The 19,240-nt window shown below is 36.5% G+C and overlaps 1 protein-coding gene across 1 annotated transcript in view; it reads left to right on the forward strand.

Annotated features, from left to right (window-relative positions):
- Positions 1-19,240, forward strand: part of AKAP6 (A-kinase anchoring protein 6) — a 122,624-nt gene that overhangs the window by 38,076 nt on the left and 65,308 nt on the right. Inside the window, exons 5-6 of the mRNA XM_072427729.1 lie at positions 6,814-6,936; positions 10,612-10,708. Coding sequence (XP_072283830.1) covers positions 6,814-6,936; positions 10,612-10,708 — 220 coding nt within the window. The remainder of the gene's footprint in view (positions 1-6,813; positions 6,937-10,611; positions 10,709-19,240) is intronic.

A 19,240-nucleotide genomic window follows, 5' to 3' on the forward strand; every position in this document is an offset into this window, starting at 1 on the left:
CCACTCAATTGCTTTTCCTCCTCCAGAGGAAGCACCACAGCAAATGCAAGGGTCTTGACCTGTGGAGCAGTTTGCCATTCCTGGGCACATAGCAGAAGTTTGCAATATGCTCTGGAGCAACCTACAGTAAAATAAATATGCATTTGAACCTGATTTCATAAATGTTTTGTACTTTGACAATGTCATAAGTTTTTTTCTTATGGGCACCCAAAATAAATTCAATGCTATGTGGGGTAGTCGGACCTATCACAAGGAAACACCGGCGTTTAGACGCCACCTCCGACTCTTTCTACTTTCAATTTGTTGATATGATGATGTGTAATATTTTTTCTTTGCCCCTTCTCTTTTCTTTTAGCAACGGACTTTGCTTAAACAATGTGAGATGTGCAATGTACTGTTTTTTCATGCCTTGAATATTCCCTCTTTTTTTGTTAAGCTACAATGCAATTTAGCATATTTTGACTATTTAAAGAGGTAGCTCAACATTCATTTCTGGAGGGTCTATAACTCTTTTAATCCTAATCCAGTGTTAAGATATGTTATTATAAATATGCTTTTGCTAACGATTTAACGTTCTCTGGAAGGTTCTTCTGACCATAGAATTTTTAAATATATCTACACTAAGATGCTAACAACAAATGTATTAGACATGGGGTAAAGGTAAGTGGGAGACTTCCAGTCTCTGATGTGTAGGTTGTATGAAGCTCAGAAAACTCTGGCGGTATCCCTGACTTCCGGGTAAAGTTAACTTTGAAAGTCTTTATATGTTTTTGTCTTTGTAACCAAAATTCTTCCAAGACTAAACCTTTTTTAAAACAGACAGATTGTTAGTTCTTTAATCCCAAGATACATTAGAAAAACAAGTTTGTTGAGCTGAAAGAATTATCCAAGGAGCTATTACCAGCAGCTTTTGGAATCAATCAAGTACGCATGGGAGCATATTAGCAAAGCTTCTTAACATGGGGGTAATTAGCCTTGTTCTTCCCACAAGCTTTGTTATATTTATTGTACGTTTCCCTAAGAAGCAGAGGCATTTCCCCAACAAACATACATATTTATTCGATTAATTTTATTAGAAAAATGAATAGTGATATTTGCAATAAATACCATGCTTAATTATATTAACCTAGATCATTCCTTGTGTTAAAGCTAAGTTACAAATGTAGGACACATTTTAATAGAAACATATGGAATAAAAATGTGTACATTAGGGATAATTTACAAATGCAATTATTGTGGTTGAATTTGAAGTATTTATTATGCTTAGTTGGAAATGTTCACATTTTATTCTTGAGAACAGTGAACTGACGGTAGTTGAGTGTGCTTTTCTTACTGACGCCATGTGGACTAAATAGAACTTCAAACACCCCAACTACATTCTGTAGCCAAAGCTTTGGATATTGATCTCTCTAAAAAACAAAGTAAATATTACACTGGGTACTGTCTGTACAAATATAGGAAACGTTCTGTAGTATAGGTGATTTTTTGAATGCTGTCTTGTAATTTTGTCTTTCTGATTCATTTATATTCTATCCTAAATGATGTACAAGTACTTAATGGAAAAAATGCTGCTTGAGAAATTATATACACGAATAAACTTTTCTAAGCCCAAAGGAGCACTAAAGTTAGTGGGCCTGTTCTAGAAAAACGGGAGCACGTGAAAATTAAGCTGTGACTCACTGTAATCATTCAAAGGGGTTTCTTCATTTAAAAGACAGAGTTTGATTGCTATGGTGTCTAATTCAGTTTAATATACAGCTGGGTTATCTGTGAATGCTCATCAGAAGCTCACATCACCTAAATTTTATCAAGACATTGGCCTGTGTGTAAGGAGTTTTTTTAGGGACATTAAAGACCCAGAACACACCCTGGCACCAATATTTAAATGTTGTTGGGCTTGAAGCATACTACAAAGCTGTTTCTTCTATTCTAGGTCATATTTCCTCATTCACTTACATTGCATATAATTACTTATACTTTCCACTGGTTTACAATACACTTTGGATTAGATACAAAATTGAGATTCATAATTTTTTATTTTTATTTATTAAAAAAGCAAATTAATTATCCTTAACAATTAGAACTCTAATTTCTTAAATACAAATACAAGACTGAAATACAATATTTGTTCTAATACAAATACCATAGACTCTTACTAAACTATTTAATGTTTTAAAAGTGTTTGTGCATAGCATGGTATTGCTGATCAAAAGATATTCATCTCTTAAATCAAAAGGAAAAATGCATTGTCAAGTAAACATAGAAGCCCAGTAATTCACCTAAAAATCCCAGAATTCAGTTAACAATCTGTGATAGAAAATGCAAATACTGTTGGAGTAAATGAACAAGATACAAAAAAAGAGTATGACAAAAATAATTACATTTTTTCTTAGCTCTGGTTGTGAGATTATGTGGAATAATGGCATCAGTTTGTGAAATGGAGACCCAGGGGAAGCAGTAAAAGTTACCATCACCAAAACAATAGATAATAATAGATAATATGCATTGCATATCTAAAAGGCTGGCACATGGTTCTTCCTGGGTGCTGTTGTGAATTGTCAGATGGTGTCAACAAACAACTATAAAGAAACAAACATTTCTTCATTATACTTTGGTATAATAAAAGTGATTTAATTACAATTAGTAACAGGCTGTACAATCTGATGTTTTCTGGGCATGATTGCAAAGCAGACTGCAAGATTTTAGTTCACCAAGGTGTGCTGGTTAAGATTCTGATTTCCCTTATTGGTCCATTCCCATCAAATATTTCTACCCAGCAGGAACAGACTCTGCAGTAGGTATTTACCCTTTTTCCAGCATAATAGACTGCAAGGATCATCCAGCCCACTTCCTCCCAAATGTGTTGTCCCCCCCACACACACACTTTAGCTCTTTGCTTTCTGTCCTGTCCGTCCTGGGTAGTCTGAAAGCAAATGTGCATGAATTTCTATGTGCTGATACAGTGTTCAAGAATGTTGACATAGATGGTAGTATGATGCCACTGCGCAGCACATACAAAATACAAAAAAGCCAAGCATTGTGACTTGTTGTTTTCTCTGGCTGTGGCAGAGGAGAACTGATTTGTGAAGAAGGGTTTGTGAAAAGCTATGTTGCAGAAAAGCTCAGCCAAATAGGGCAGAAGTATGGAGCAAAATATGAGTTAAGGTAATCCTTGGGAGAGGGTCAAGTTGATTTTCATGCTGATATTTAGAATCCTTATCTAACAAAGCAGGTGTATCAAACAATAGCTGTAGGATTCTGAACTGTAATAACTATACAAAGGTCCATATCTGTTTTTTTTTGCACTGTTTTAGCCCCTATATGTGATTGGAGATTTTGGACTCCTCTTGTCTCCTGAAATTACATTTCTTGCAACCCATGTAATGACATCAAAGAGGCTTGGAATTAGAGGGATTAAATAGTACAGGGTCAAGGTAAATGATAAAATTCTTCAAAATCAACTGGATAAAGGGAGGAGAATGAATTTTGAAGGTACTTTTGGGTAGTGACTACAGTGCAGCTTTATGTTATGTAAACACACTCAATATTTGTAATGTTAATGATACTTTACAGGATCAGTACCACAGTACAGAGGGTGCTGTTTTATTCTATGAAGAGAGGGTAGGAGAGCAAATGATTCCCTACTGTACTTTCCTAACCAGGGTTCCTCCAGAGGTTGCTATGAGTTCCTTGAGCCATGAGTGATTTGTACCTCTCAGGTCATTTTAACTGACACCAATGATCTTTCTGACTCTCTGTAACGGTGACATTCCTCTCACTGGCCACCAATGTAAGAGGCATTCTTCCCACCAATCACCATACAAGTGTACTACAAGCTAAGGATATAGTAATTATAGCAGGGGTTCCCTAAGACCTCTAAGGTATATCAAAAGCTTCCCCATGTTAGAAAAGTTGAGAAAGGCTTCTCTACTGTGTCCTACCATATAACAAGTCAGTAGCATTTGGTTAGTAACGATCCAGCATGGTATATCCCTAAAGGCATTTGGGGACATCATTCAGGATGTTAGAAAAAAATCTAGAGTGTATATAAAGCTTTTGTTCTGTTCCTAATGATCTATTGCACGTCTTTTAGATCCTCTTTCTAACACTGTATATGTACCTGAGCTGTGGTGGCTACCACTGCCAGGTTCCTTGTCTTGAATTATGTTTTATGAGATTCTCTTATTTTCCTCACAAGAAGATGGGCATCAAAATATAGATAATCTGTGCATGTGAACATTATTGTTGCTTTCCTCTGTTATTCAGCTCACTTTTAATGAGACATATTATGCAAGATACCAGAGGAATTAAACACCTATAAAAAAAAATTGTTAAAACTCTCCTAGTGAATATAATAGCAATACACCTCATGTATAAAATCTAGAGTAAAATGAATGTAAAAACTCAAAGCAGCCAATCAACATTGTTTTTTTTTTTTGGGGTGACACAAAAATTATATTTACAAATTGATTTGCCGAAAAAAACAGTATTTTCATTTTCTTTTAGCCAACACTTTTATACAAAAGCAATCACCTAATGAATTATGAATTCTCGGAAGGATTTTAAATGTGAGATTGTACATATTGCAAAGCATGCATGTTATGCCATATTGTATTTGCAGCTGAATAGCGAATTAGGTATGTCTTTATGAAGTTATAGGAATCAAATTATTAAGGATAGTGAAGTTCCGTAGAAATATATCATTTTTATATGCTAAGGCTATTTTTAGTGATTGCTTCTAATATATTTTTATTGCCATTTCAAATCAAAGTTCAGACTAAAAGTACTTTTCCGTGTTCGCTATGTAGGCCATGAAGGCCTGTGATATATCGATGGTAATTTTATAGTCAAGTAGCTCTTTGTTTCCGTCTGACATTTTTAAACTTAGGAAGTAGCAGAAATGAAATTTGCTTCAGTAATTCTGTTCTTCTTTTATAATTACTATACTGTAATTTTCCAACCTTAGTAATTGAATTTAATCTGATAGAATTATGATTGGAAGACCAGACAGTGCTTCTAAAAGCTTGCCTTGGTGACAATCACATAGTAATAGAAAATATTCTAACTGTGCAGAAGTGGAAAAATGTTCACAATATACTTAAAAACACTTGAACTGTTTGACAGAAAACATCCTGACATGCAAGCCATAAAATAAGTATAAGCAAATAATAGGTTTGTATAGAAGTCACCTATAAGCCAATACACAACTCTCGATACATCGGAACAAAACATTTTGACATACTTGAAAATTATGTGTCCTGAAATACTCAAAAGTAGCAGTACACGTGAGCCTTATATCTGGTGTACCTGCAAACACATCCTTTGACTGCTAGACCTGTAAGATTAAAAGTGAGATTTTGTAAACTTTGGTGGTCACTATCCCCTACTGGATGGTAAACTGTACCTAAGGAACTGCAGTGAAAGGATCTCCCTGCTTCTGCATCATCAATTGCATAGATATGTGCTTCTTCCATGTCTCCTGTTGCTTCTTTATCATTATCCCACCAATTATCAGATCACCAATAATCAGGAGATCAGGTCTTAGATGAAGAGGTAAATGCAAACTCTAAACAAATAATAATAATAATGCAGTGTATTTATAAATATATTATAAGTAGTTTTATTGCATTCTGTAAGTACCGGAATGTATCCTGGTATCAACCTTCCAGTAAAGCAGAGCTCAGTGCTCATATTAATGCAGCTTCTACTTCATTGTTGAGCCACAGGCTGGAGGAGGGTAAAGACCTGTAACTGCATCACAAAAAAATAGGTCTCTTGCTTTGCTAGACAGGGATCTGCAAGGTGAACTATATAGGGACCAGCAATACAAATCATTTGGCAGGTTAAACAGCTGCCATACATGTATTTTTTAAATGTATCCATACTTTAACAATTAACTTTTCCTATTTGCTAACTTTTGATCTGTTATCAATCATACAGTTGATGATTTGGTATTTTGATATATCTTTATGATAGGTACAAATAAATACCCATTGCTTATGTCAGAAAATCTAAGCTGTCCTGTGTCCTGAGCTCATTTCTTATGTTATCTCATGCCCTCCCAGTTTTTATCTTGTGACTACAGAATGATTTGCTTATATAAGCCTAGGAAATGAAAGAGTAGGGAGGTTGAGTAGTTTAGCAAGAGAAAACTGGTAAGGCTGACAACACCTAAATCCGCAATAATGCTGTGCGTTGTCGGCCTGCAATGGGGATTAAATGCTTAAGGCATCTCTGGAAGATCAGCATGTATTTTTTGCAGATGCATAACAAAATATGTGGAAATGTTATTATATTTTTTTATACTGAATGCAGCAGAACCATCAGCTAAATGATTCCTAATGTGGTCCATGTGCTGTCCACTTTTTGTCTCTGCTTTTTTAATAATAGACGTATTGCAACAATGACAGCTAATGGGTTGCCAACTATAATTGCTAATTCCATTCATGCAGAGGGTGATTGAAAAAAATGGTTTAATAAAACCCATGTGGCAGCAACCATTCACACTTACCTCCTACTGCTTAGATTTTTAAATTATTTTTTCTTTAGTTCTAGAGCAGAGAAGGGTTGGGATGGTTGTTGGGCCTGCACTTGACTATACTGAGGAGTCTCCTTCTTTATTCCCTGAATCTGCTGTCTTCAGACAGGAAGTAAGGAAAATCTCCTTTACAAGGACATAGACAATATTGAAATGCTAACAGATTCTACACTTCCACTCCTCTAGAAAGAAATGACTTTATATCCATTGTTATCACTACAAAAGAACGGCAGATGGTGCTATTGATGTATCTAAAACTGACTTTCTTTTTTCAGGGCTTTGTGTCCAAGCTTGACAGATTCATCCGCTGGTTACAAGATGCAATGGAAGCTACAGAGAACTGGACCCCTCCTCAACCAGAAACAGAGGCCCTACAGCTTTACCTTCATACACACCTGGTGAGATGATGGGAAGGAAACATCAAACAAACATCATTCCCTGGTCATTGTTGTTGCACTCCTAGGAAACTTTTCTTTCTCTCGTGCACATAATCACATTACAATTTTGCCCACATATTTTAAAAATGCATATCCCAAATGTGGTATTATAAACCACATTTATAGTAAAATTTATTTAACACTTCTCTAGGTCAGATGACATTTAAATTGTCAATTATTTTGTATATTTACATTATTAGTACATAATATTAAAAATCTCTAATAATTTCAACATTAATAAACCTAATCAAAATATTCCTGTAAATGTTATTGCTGTTCCACTACATTTTATCCAGAAGACGATTTATGCTCACAGTGGGAGAGAACTATTCCTTTCTGACCCCAACATCTATAGTTGAAATCAATACCCACACTGATGAGTGCAGCTGAGGATGTGAACTCTTGCAAGAAAGTCATTCAATCTACTTTAAAATTCACCTATAGTTTTTCCAGTCGTTGCCAGCCATGTCATAAAATTCCAAAGGACCACTTTGTGTTTTGGGATAAAAAGATTACAGTACTCATTTCATCTAAATAATTTCCCATTTTCACCAATATATTCCAAAATATTATGTTTTTTAGAGGTTGAGTCTCTAAGATTTCTTGGGTAATTGTTTAGTTCCTTTATTTCATGAAATTGGCCAAATATGAATTACTGATTGTCATTTTACAATAATGCACAATTAGTGATGGCAGGGGTGGCCAGTTGCATCTCACCTTTAGAGGCTAGATAGGACATGGCTGTGATCACAGATGTACTGTTAAGAATTAGGACATAGCTGTGATCACAGATGTACTGCTTGCATGTGTTTGTGCTTAGGAATGGCTTCTGTTGCCCATTGCTATGCTTTGGATTGCCAAAAAAAAAGAATATACCTTGTTTACTCTATGCAATGTCAGGTAGGTTAGGAAATTTAAGTGGGAAGCCAACACACCAATGTAGACTGCAAATAAAAACTAGACTTTCTTGAATGGGAAAATACCAACTTTTCATAAAGGTCATAAAGGACACCCAGGACAAAACATTTTGTCACCTACGGAATTGAGTACATAAAAATATAATGGACTGTTAGAGTTCTAAAGATCTGAGGATCAGGGGACAGCAGTCCATTTAGATCATCATGCAGATGGAAGGCAATCATTCCACTTTTCAAATCACTTTTCCAAATCCCCTTTCTATATTATAAAAATGCCAAATGATTCACTTTGCCTCATGGTCAGTCCAGTGCTTCTAAAAATGCCAGTTGCTTGACCATAATGGAGATGCATAATGGCTTCAGTAGTATACCAAGTTGCAACATAAATGCAGATCAAGAGTTCTGTCATTCAGATATAATAAATATTATAGAAAATGCAATTTGAATAGTTTGAATGCCTCAAGTTGTACTAGAACACCAACCAGTGGTCCGTGGTCACATCCCTGCGCTACTGTCCCCCCAGGATGTTTAGCAAGCAGGTCTAAGCCTGCGATGGGAGAGTGGGCGGGTTCTTGCATCATCACGTCTCTGTGGGGTAAGTTTGCCTTTTAGTGACACACGGCTTTCCACGCATGCAGGATTTAAAATTATGAACTTAGTGGTCCGTGAGGTGCGAAAAGTTTGCGACCACTGTACTGGAACACCCAAAATTTCAAGCAGAATAGGAATGGACCCAGGAGCTATGGTGGAGACTTGCCACTGGAATCCTAAATAGGTAAAAGAAAACACCAAACTTTAGTTGAAATATTATTTTTCTGGGTGAGCCAGCCCCTAACATATGTTGTGTGTGTTCAGATTAGTATATATTTATGTATTCTGGTTTTGACAAAAACATTTCCATAATCAATAAATAAAGTTGCACACTAAACAAACGGCCATATACACAGTTATATTACATATTGTACGTAAGAGCTGTTTTACCTTCCAAATAATTTTTTTTTTTTCTGTCCTGATATGTATGAAACTGTGCCAGACAGCACAGCCAGCCTGGTTACCCAAATTTTCCCTGCTGCAACAAATACAGAATTAAACTTTTTTAACAAAAAATATTGAGCTGGTAAATCTTTTTTGTAAAAGGGACATGCCATGTTCCTCCTGCAATAAAACAAACCTACCTGCCTGTTCAAAGTCTACTGTTAAATGTGTAAGGGCAGCTCAATGTACAATCCAGACATACCCGGTGCCAGACATACATGAACTCCTGCCTGCATGTTCGGGAGTTACATCAATCCAATCTGGGCAATTAAAATGGACTCTGAATGGCCCTGAATCTAGAAATAGACTGGGTAAGGATGTCAGTTCTGGCAATTGAGTAAGAATGGTTGAGTTTAGTTCTGCTTTTCTTGGCTTTTTTGAAGGCCTTGTATGGTTCTTCTTCTATAATAGACTGGTAGAAAGTCACTTTAGATTGTACATGCACGGAGTTGTCCATGTACGGTGCCAGAACACCTTGGTGCCAGTATAAATTAATTCCCCACACATGAGAGTTGCTTCGACCTTGCCGAATTCAATCAAAAAGACTAGACAAGGTGCCATGGTCGAAAGAGTGTGTATCCATCGCATCACTGGAGTGGGAGTAAGTGAAACAGACTTAATTTCTACGTTAAACATCACAGCTAGAGCACCCTTCGTCCTTAGCCGAGGAAAGTTCATAAGTTCATCCCTCTTTTTTCTCTTTCTTCTCCTCCTATTAGCACATGTGCATACAGGATACCTGATAGGTCCCATGTGCAGCTCTACCCTTTATCAGACAGATGCTGCTTTATAGGAACAAATAATTATCAATTTCAAATAATGTATTTGCACTACCTGAATTTTAAATCACCTTTACTGATGTTTAATTAATATATACCTTTAATTGAATTAATTGCCCCTTTTTATATGTGTTAAGTGTTCAGCTGTAATTATCTGTTTCCATGATACAAATGGCATTTGTTTCTAGTGTTGTGCAAAGCTTCTGTTTCCTTATGCTTCACACACATTTTACATGTGAAAATGATTGCATGATTGCCTTTTGGGGGGGGGGGGGGTTGTGCAGTCATGCGACTACTCATAGAGTAGCTGGATTTGTTCTCTTCTTTGCTGGGTGTAGCAATGACCCTCACAGCACCTAGTTTTTCATATGCAAAAGTAAAATTTTGTTATTTAAATGAGATTCCTGGGCTAAAGAAGGCACATTTTTGGAGGCGTTGCCTGGTACACGGGTGGGTGCACAATGCTTTCCTTTTCAAATATTTCTACACATCTTCAAAGTTGGCATAAATGGAGCCTTGCTATAAACTTTCAATAGAATTTATTTGCATATTGAAAGTTTACATTCACCAACATAACAAAAACATTTTAAGTATTATAATAGTGTGTATGTCCATTGATTTATTTGGGTGTTTGAGGTCAATTGAAGACAACTGTAACATTTTTTACATTTTTGGGGGATTTTTGTAACTTTACAACAAGTCTGGTACATGTCCTGCTCTGGAACTGATCAGCTATAGTCCACAGTGTATGAGAAATATACTGTACTGGCCTTTCAACTCCCTTTAGTTTAGCATATTTTCATAATTAATTTGTCTGAAGAAAGATCATATCATTGAAATATTACAGCATGTAGGATTATAACTGAAATATGTTTATCATCCTCCTCATTCTTGATCTTTTTTAGAACTTCAAGCAAAGTGTGGACAGTCACTGTGCACTGAAAGATGCAGTCCTGGAAGAAGGTCAAAGACTGATGGAAGTGCTGGTATCTCACAAAGCAGGTAATGAGAACAAGAAGAAATGTCCCGTCTGTTCTTGAAAAGAAAATTATTGCATTGCTTGTCATTTGGTTTATCCTGTCCCTACAGACATTATATGATTCAGCAGTACTCATAGTTTTAGGGTGCATTTGTGCTTTAATAATAAAGGATATAGGTAACAACATAAATAATATTTCCACACATACGAGGGGGTGCTGAGAAGTTCCTGGCTTTGCCCAGAAAGCAGAGAGCCAGAGTTATGAAATAACACATTTATTCAACATATTCCCTGCTGAGACTGATTCACTTTGTACAGCCTAGTTGCACCTTTTCTAGATTATTAAAAAAAAAGTCCTTTGTTTGGGCCGCAAACCAGCTCTCAGCAGCATTATTTACATCAGAAATGTCCTCAAAATGTTGCCCCCTCAGGTGTTTCTTCAAATTTGGGAACAGATAATAGTCCGAAGGGGCCAGGTCAGGTGAGTGGGGGGGATGGTGGACCAATTGGAAACCCAGGGTTTTCAATTTGGCAGCCACAACATTGGACGCGTGCACAGGTGCATTGTCCTGCAAAAAAAGGATCCCTTTGGTCAACTTTCCACGGCATTTCATCTTAATTGCCTCCTTCAGCTGGTCCAGGAGGTTAGCATAATACTGTCTGGTGATACATGAGCCCTGAGGTAGGTAGTCCACCAACAGAATACCGTCTTTGTCCCAGAAAATGAATGCCATGACTTTTTTGGCTGATTTCTGGGTTAAGGACTTTTTCGGCGGCGGGGACACGCTGTGGTGCCATTCCTTTGACTGTTCCTTGGTTTCAGGATCAGCCATAGATGTGGAGCTAGGTTTCATCCTCAGTCACTAACCAAGCCAAAAAGTCAACGCCAGATCTACTATAAAAGACCCTATGGGTATTTTTAAATGCAACTTGATTTTGATTGGGTTCAACCACCTGTAATCCTGCACCACAGCACTCAATCTGGATAAGGGATGCACACTGAAAGAAGATCTCCTGCAGTGCATAGGTCCTTCCTCCACAAATTGAGAGGAGGGAAGTGACCGCCTGTATTTCATAACTTCAGTAGAACAAAATTAGGAAACCAAACTGACCTCTATCTAGTAGAGCTGTGTACATTTGAGGACTGCCCATAACTAGAAACACTTTGGCATGTATAAGGGATCTAATATTCATATTTTAGATGTGTAGTTATCTGTTATCCTGGAGTTCAGCTTCAAAAGAAACTAGTTCTGAAGAAGATTTAGGCTTATGTTTTTGGCCTCCTTTTTAACATAGTAAAAGATATGCGATGAAAGACATCAATTTTAAGCATCAATTTTCAATATATTACAAAAATAACAAAATTTTATTAATAATAATCATTGAAAACAAACATCATTTCAAATACATAAAACACAATAAAATAGTGGGTGTATAAAATGACCTCTCCTTAAAGAATACCCCTAAGGGGTTTAAATTCTGAAGTACTTCTCAACACGTGTCGCGGAAAAAATCCGCTTCTTCAGGAGGAAGGAGAGGAGAAGTCTATAACCATAGAGACAAATATTACTCTCATGTATAGAAAATACAAGAAAAAGAATAAACCTAAATCACATAATTATCCAAAAACACAAATACAAATATACAAAATTACATAAACAAGTACCTGATGTTTGTACTTCCAGCAGCCCTCTTATTTAAAATTGTTGCAAGGAAGGAGGTGGTTATGGCGGCAATGGTATACTGTAGTTACAAAAATAAATGAAAAGATAATCTTCATTCGCCTTGTTTTACTAGGCTTCATTAGGTCTGATTATAAGATGACTAGTTGGCATTATTCTCTAGATCACTAACAAATGGTCTTTTGATATCCTTATAGTACACACCTCACCAGTTCACACCACCACACATAGAGGGTCTTTATTCACCTTATTTAGCTGGACATAATTCTGTCCAATTGCAAGGGGGCCAGCCACAAGTATCCCTGCAGTCTATCCAGGTCTTTAATAAACAATTAATGATATCTTCATAGTGTGCAGCACTTCACCAATTTACACAAACATGCACAGAAAAACACAGGCGCCCCAACCAATGCAAAAAATGCTATCTGCAAAAGTTTGCAAATTTTCAAGTCACCTCCAAAGTAAGTGCAACCACATCTCCATAGCCATAAAAAACACCAGTTTTTAACAGTCACCTCTATATTAAGTGCAACTATATCTTCATAAACAGCATGCATATTACTCAGGTGCTTTACAGTGTCACCCCCATAATTGTACATATTATTAAGTCGTGACTGCTCCTTTTTAACATGAGGTTGCCTGGCTGCCTGTGCTTGTAATACTTTGATATGGAAAGATGCACTAAATCAGAGTAAGATCAAGTCTCTAAATGTGCAAGCTCATTCCAAATCAATGGAATAGCATGACATCCAGAAAACTAGTCTTTTGAACGAGAGGTTAGTTATGTCAGCCTCCATGTTCCCTTCCGTACAGGTTTTTTCAGATGGTACAGAGAGAAAGGAACTAATGAACTTAGAGTCCAACAACAAAAATAGGTATAATTTTTATTATGACAAATTCAAGAAGAAAAATCATGCAGGCAAAACAACTTACTAAGCACAGCTTTGGCAATGAAAAAGAGAAGGCAGCACACAATTATATCAATACTCTAAATGATGAATCATGATTACTGACTGTCAGTTATGGCTGCCTGACCTTATTAATAGAAGAAATCCATTTCACCGATTTTTCCTTCTTGGTCTGTAATTTATGGTGAGTGTCCATTTTACTAACAGCAATATCACATATTCAAATATGCAAGTATATCAACCAGATAAGAAGGCACCATGATCTGTAATATAGAAGGACAGTGAATAACAACTCCAGGTTTCACAGCTGATGTAACAGTCTGATTCCAGCCTCACTGCAATAATCAGATATTACTGCAGTTTCCTTGTGAGTAATAATGAACACTTGAAGAGGTTAAAGTGTTCACTATCTTATGGCAAATCTCCATGACAGATTAGCAATCATGGATAGAAAACATTTCTTTCACCGTTTGTGCTCTGATACCAAATATAAGCTAAGTTGTGGAGTGTCTAATGTTTAGGTACCGGTGGGTGTCACATTCTGTGTTTTGGTTCTAGGAAGAAGTATCCGGCAGTCAGCAGAAGTTATGCGGTCAGAAACCAAAAAAGACCAATTAATGTTGCCCTGTGTAGAATAACAGAAGAGCTCAATTAAAAATACAACAGTGGTACAGAAAAAGCAATGCACAGCTTCACATGCCAACTAGATTTTATTATGCAAGTAAAAAGCTAGACAACACCTAGAGAGATGGAAAATGTTTGCCTGATGAATCTCTCTTGCCTGACACTGATGAGGCGATCAGAAATTGTTGAAATCTGAACCTTTAATTGATCTAATGGGATCAACAATCCATACTGCTTTATCAGTGGGTGGTATTGGGATACATTTGCCTGTAACAAGATACAATGCAGTGCGAAAGTTTTGATCAAACCTTTGTTGTGTTTTACATCTATTTTGTTATCTCCTGGTAAAGTATTTGCAGTAAAAGACAAAAACACAGATTGTTGGTAATTGATTCAAGGATAGGAGCATAATTTATCCTAATATTCTGTTCTTAGTGATGTACACAAAGGTATATCTGTGAGTGGTAAAAAATATTTGAGTTTGCCCTCAAGTATTTTTTTTTTGCAGTTGGGCATGTTACAGTATGCATAGCTATTTGAAGATCTTTTTCCCAAGTAGTGTGTAAGTTGAGAGCTTATTGCTCCCAATAGCTTCAGGACTAAATGTTATCGGGAATTGCTTCATTCGGTCAGGTTTAGTTTCAGCACTGTTTTGTGCCTAAAAAATTAGGTCAGCTGACTACCTTAATATACCAAATGACCAGGTTTTCTCATAAATAGATTGTTTCTTCCCTGATGGCACGGATTTATTCCAAGATGACAAGCCCATGATTAAATGGGTTCAAATTGTGAAAGAGTGGTTCATGGAGACATAAGTTTAACACATGGATTGGCCACCACAGACTCCAGACCTGAACCCATTGAGAATCTTTGGGATGTTTTGGAGACGACTTTACACAGAAGTCCAGCCCTCCCATCATCAATACAAGATTGTAGCGAAACAATAATGCAACTGCTTGAATGTTAGTTTGTGAGTTTGCATAAGCTTATGGAAATAATACTAGGGCGACTGTGTGCCATAATCAAAGCCAAAGATGGTCTTACAAAATATTAGCATGTGTGCTTTATGCAACATATGCATAAAGCAAAAATTATTACAGCTTATACAGTCTTTTTTCTCCAGTGTTTAAATGTTGCCATCATAGTGCTAGGCCAGTGTAAACCTTGAATTTTCTATATTAATGCTCACACTTAAGATTTACAGCAAAGACACATGATTTTTGTGCTGCAAAGCAATTATATTATTGTTGGAGAAACAGACCACAAACTTCTAAAAGGTCAAAACCATTTTATTGGTTTAGCTACAGTGTAGACATCCATAGCAAGACAAAAGACAATGGAACAAAACAGGTACACATACTTTATCTGGAACCTTATATAATTCGGGAGGGGGTAGGAACATGGCTGAACTTAACCAAACCCATGCATTTGCTTTCTGTTTGTAACATTATGCTGTCTCTGTGGACTACAGCAGTCTCACTGCAGTCACAGTTTTCTCTGGAGACTACAGAATTCCCCTCTTTGTTGTGGAGGTGAAAGGGGGAGGTGGTCTTTAGTCTGTAAACACTTCCTGTTCTAAGGTGACAACACTGCCACTTCTTATATAATGTACAGTTAATGTTGTCAGAATGGGAAGGGTGTTTCTGTCAGGAAAATTGGAAAAAAACTGTAAAAAAAAAAGGAAAACAAATACATCCACTATATCTATAAATTGATAAGGTATAATTTGTTTAATTTTTATTCTTGGCTTTAGATACAGATATACTACATATGCTTGTGAGTGGAAAGATATAACCAACATAATAAATATATACATATATTGCAAAAATTTGAACACCAGGGATCTTTATCTTGTTTGAAATAATAGGGGGTTAGTGTATTCTATCAATAGTCAAAGGGACTAAACGGTCTATGACCCTCTTCTCTGCTGTTTACATCCGCTTTAGTAGAGAGGGCAATATTTATCAGTGGCTATCTTACAAGGTTTGGATGGCACAGGCTACCCTTTGTATGCAGTGAGACTCCCAGCTGTGACTTGTTACTGAAGCATGAAATTCTGCATGAAATAGTAATGAGTTACAGGGAAGGCACACAGTGACGATGAGTATCATACTGTGTGTCAGTAAATAACAAGCTGACTTTTGATGTATTATTAATATTTGCATTAACACTGAGACCTTCACTTACAGTGACAGAGAATGTTATATACACATACAGCTCCGTCCTTTTTGCATAGATCTCTAGTCACCGACTTGACCTATCCTAAGGTCTTTATTGAAAAATGACTTCTTTTTTCCCTCAGGTCCTGGCCATCTTTCTGTACAAGCTTTATGAATACCTTTATATTCCATTATTTTCTAAATACTATCTACTACATAACAAATACATCCATTATTTAAAGTGAACTCAATGGTAAATGGATTTAAAAATAGTATTTACACGTAAATGGAGCAATATGGAAATGATAATGGTTTATCTTTTGACCAAGCAATCATTTTCCAGTGCCCATCATGTATTTCCAATAAACAGCTTCATATCTAGTTTTAGGTCCAGGCTTTGTCTCTAGCTGGGACCCAGGTAAGTGGGCTCTGTGTGAAGCTGCTGATTATATACTACAATTAAGCAAGACAAAGAACTCCCTCTGCTGTAATTAAACTGGAGACAATAATTGGACACAAGTGAGCATATGATTTAGATTGGTAAGAGTGGCTGTTTCTAAAGCAAATTAGTGTAAACTAAAGTGATTTACAAGTGTGATACAGACAAAAAGCTAAATTCACTGTGGAAATGCACACATTTTTTTTACCTGGTTCTAACTGTGGCTCCTGGCTGTAACTTTGTTTAGTATAGTAATTAGATGTACCTCTGGCAAATAGGATGGTCAGGATCTAAGCTTGCAAGAAGACTACAATACAATTATAGAATAAAATGGTCAACAGGTCGCCCCCAGATTGAGATTGGATATTAATGCAGCAGCACACACATTGTTAGTTATCTCCCAGTGGTAGACAGACAGCAAAACAAAAATACAATGGAGCCTAAAGGTTGGAAAAATTTTCATTTTCAAAAACAAACATTGGTGATCATCTTGGGTGAAAATGTATCACTTGTATACCTGTGTCCCCATGTTGCTCAGTGATCCAGTGTGCCAGATCACTAAATCTAATGACATCTAATGTTTCCTATGGAGGGGGGTGCAGTGGGGTATTTGCTGCTTGTCCCTCCTTCTACACCCCCTTTAAAGCAAACAGCATTGTTAGACTTCACACCAACAGTTTTTGAATTCTGTGTGTCAACCCCATTTATTGGCACCCAAAAAAATCTAATCATTGTAACAAACAGGTTAGTTTACTCTCATATTTTTTCAGGTCTTAGTGTTGCCACATGGTTTTTCAGTTGCTAGATGCAACATCCAAGATCAGTAACCTTTCCAATTATTTGCAAGATTTACATACCTGTAATTTCATATACATTTTGACTGTCAATTGAAAATCAGTACACCAGCGCACATCACAGTCAATGCACAATTGATTCTTTGGCATCAATTCATTAGTATTAATTCTTTGTTATCAATCAAAAAGCTTAAAGTGTAATGATCAATTTGCAAATTAATTTATTAATTAGTAAAGATAATCATTTTTGTGCTCCCAAATCTGGTCAGGCAGAAATCGATTGAGAAGTCTTAAAATCAGATACTTGCGAAGTCTACAAAAATCTTCAGACCTGACCAAATACGTTTTCTTCAACACTTAATGTCAATCAATTTTAGTCAATTGAATTTCAAAATAAAAAAAATATCTTCTGTTGTATAAAATAATCAAATGGCCTTCCTAAATGAACTGTATGTCCAGCTGAATATCTGAATTTAATATAGAAAGCTGGCCATATATGGGTTGATTTTCTTGTTTGACCCAAACAATTTGTTATGAAACCAATGGATTCTATGAAACCTACAAGTATCTGACAGGTATTTAAAGCTACGTACACATGTCAGATCTGTTGTTGGAAATGATATTTCATGATAATTTTCAATGACACTAAAATGAATGAGAGCTGTAAACACAGCACTGTTAAGTTTTATAGAGCGGGAAATGGGAGAGGATGAGCAAAAGCAACCAACTGCATCCTTTCCCCACAGAAATTTGCTGTGGCCAGTGGTTTAGTGATCCACAATGGCAATGGGTTTTGCACACTCAAGATTTTGACCCTTTTTCATTATCGTTCATCTCAGGCAACAACTGTCTAGCATATGTACCTAGGTTAAGACCATTCAATCAAATTCTGTTCAGTCAAATTTTGGAGCATGCACTCAAGCTGCAAGTTCTAATGTTGTAATTTTGACTCTCTGTAGAGACACAGTGGGCCTGGTTTATTAAAGCTCTCCAGGGCTGGCTTTTCTTAGTAAAGCTGGGTGAATGGATCTGGTCCAAGATTCAAAATATTTGCTAGCAAATAGCAAATGACTTTGAGGAAATCCATTCCAGGTTTGTTGGATCACCCAGCTTTACTGATTAAAGTGTATCATCTCCAGCCTTGGAGAGCTTTAATAAATAAGGTCCAGTGTATCAGTCAAGTATACAGTAAATCCCTTTGTATGCCTGACATCATTATAGTGATATAGCATATAGTGCAGATAGAATCCCTGCCTGCAGGTGGACAATGAACACCTAAACATATTCCTAACAATAGTAGTATTATCTTTATTGATTGGTGCTTTAGGGGAAGATAGTCCTGAACTCTGGGCAGCTGTTCATATACCCCATTCATTGCTGTAATAAAACCTACTGTGAGAAGTGATCTTATGTCTTTAGTGAAAGGTTTTCTGGTGGTAATAGTGGTGTTGTTTTTCACACAACAGGGTCCTCATTGATTGAATGTGCTCCTTAGGAGTGCTACATAATTATAATACATAATTATTTACATGTGACTAAATAGGTCAGTTATTCTGGTTGCCATCAAAGACATATTCATCTTATCAGCTGTCTCAGGATACAAAAGTCACAATAACTTGATTCTATCCTTTCCATTCCTTCATTTAAAACTATTAAACAAATGTTTCATGTTGTTTGTGAGCCCACTGGGTAGATTTCGCATACCTTTCTCTCCCGTTAGAAAATAAAGAGGTATATTGCCAATAGAAACTCTGGGCCTGATTTATTTATGCTCGTCAAGATTGGAGAATAAAGACTTTTATGGTAGAATCTGGGTGATCCAACAAACCTGAAATGGATCTGGTCAAGGACTGATTTGCAAATGCTTTTTAGGAAACCTATTCTAGGTTGGCTGGATCAGCCGGGTTCTCCAATGATAGTCTATCATCTCCAGTTTCAGAAAGCTTTAA

This window comes from Pyxicephalus adspersus, chromosome 12 (genome assembly GCF_032062135.1).
Source record: "Pyxicephalus adspersus chromosome 12, UCB_Pads_2.0, whole genome shotgun sequence".
In the NCBI taxonomy this organism is placed as follows: domain Eukaryota; kingdom Metazoa; phylum Chordata; class Amphibia; order Anura; family Pyxicephalidae; genus Pyxicephalus; species Pyxicephalus adspersus.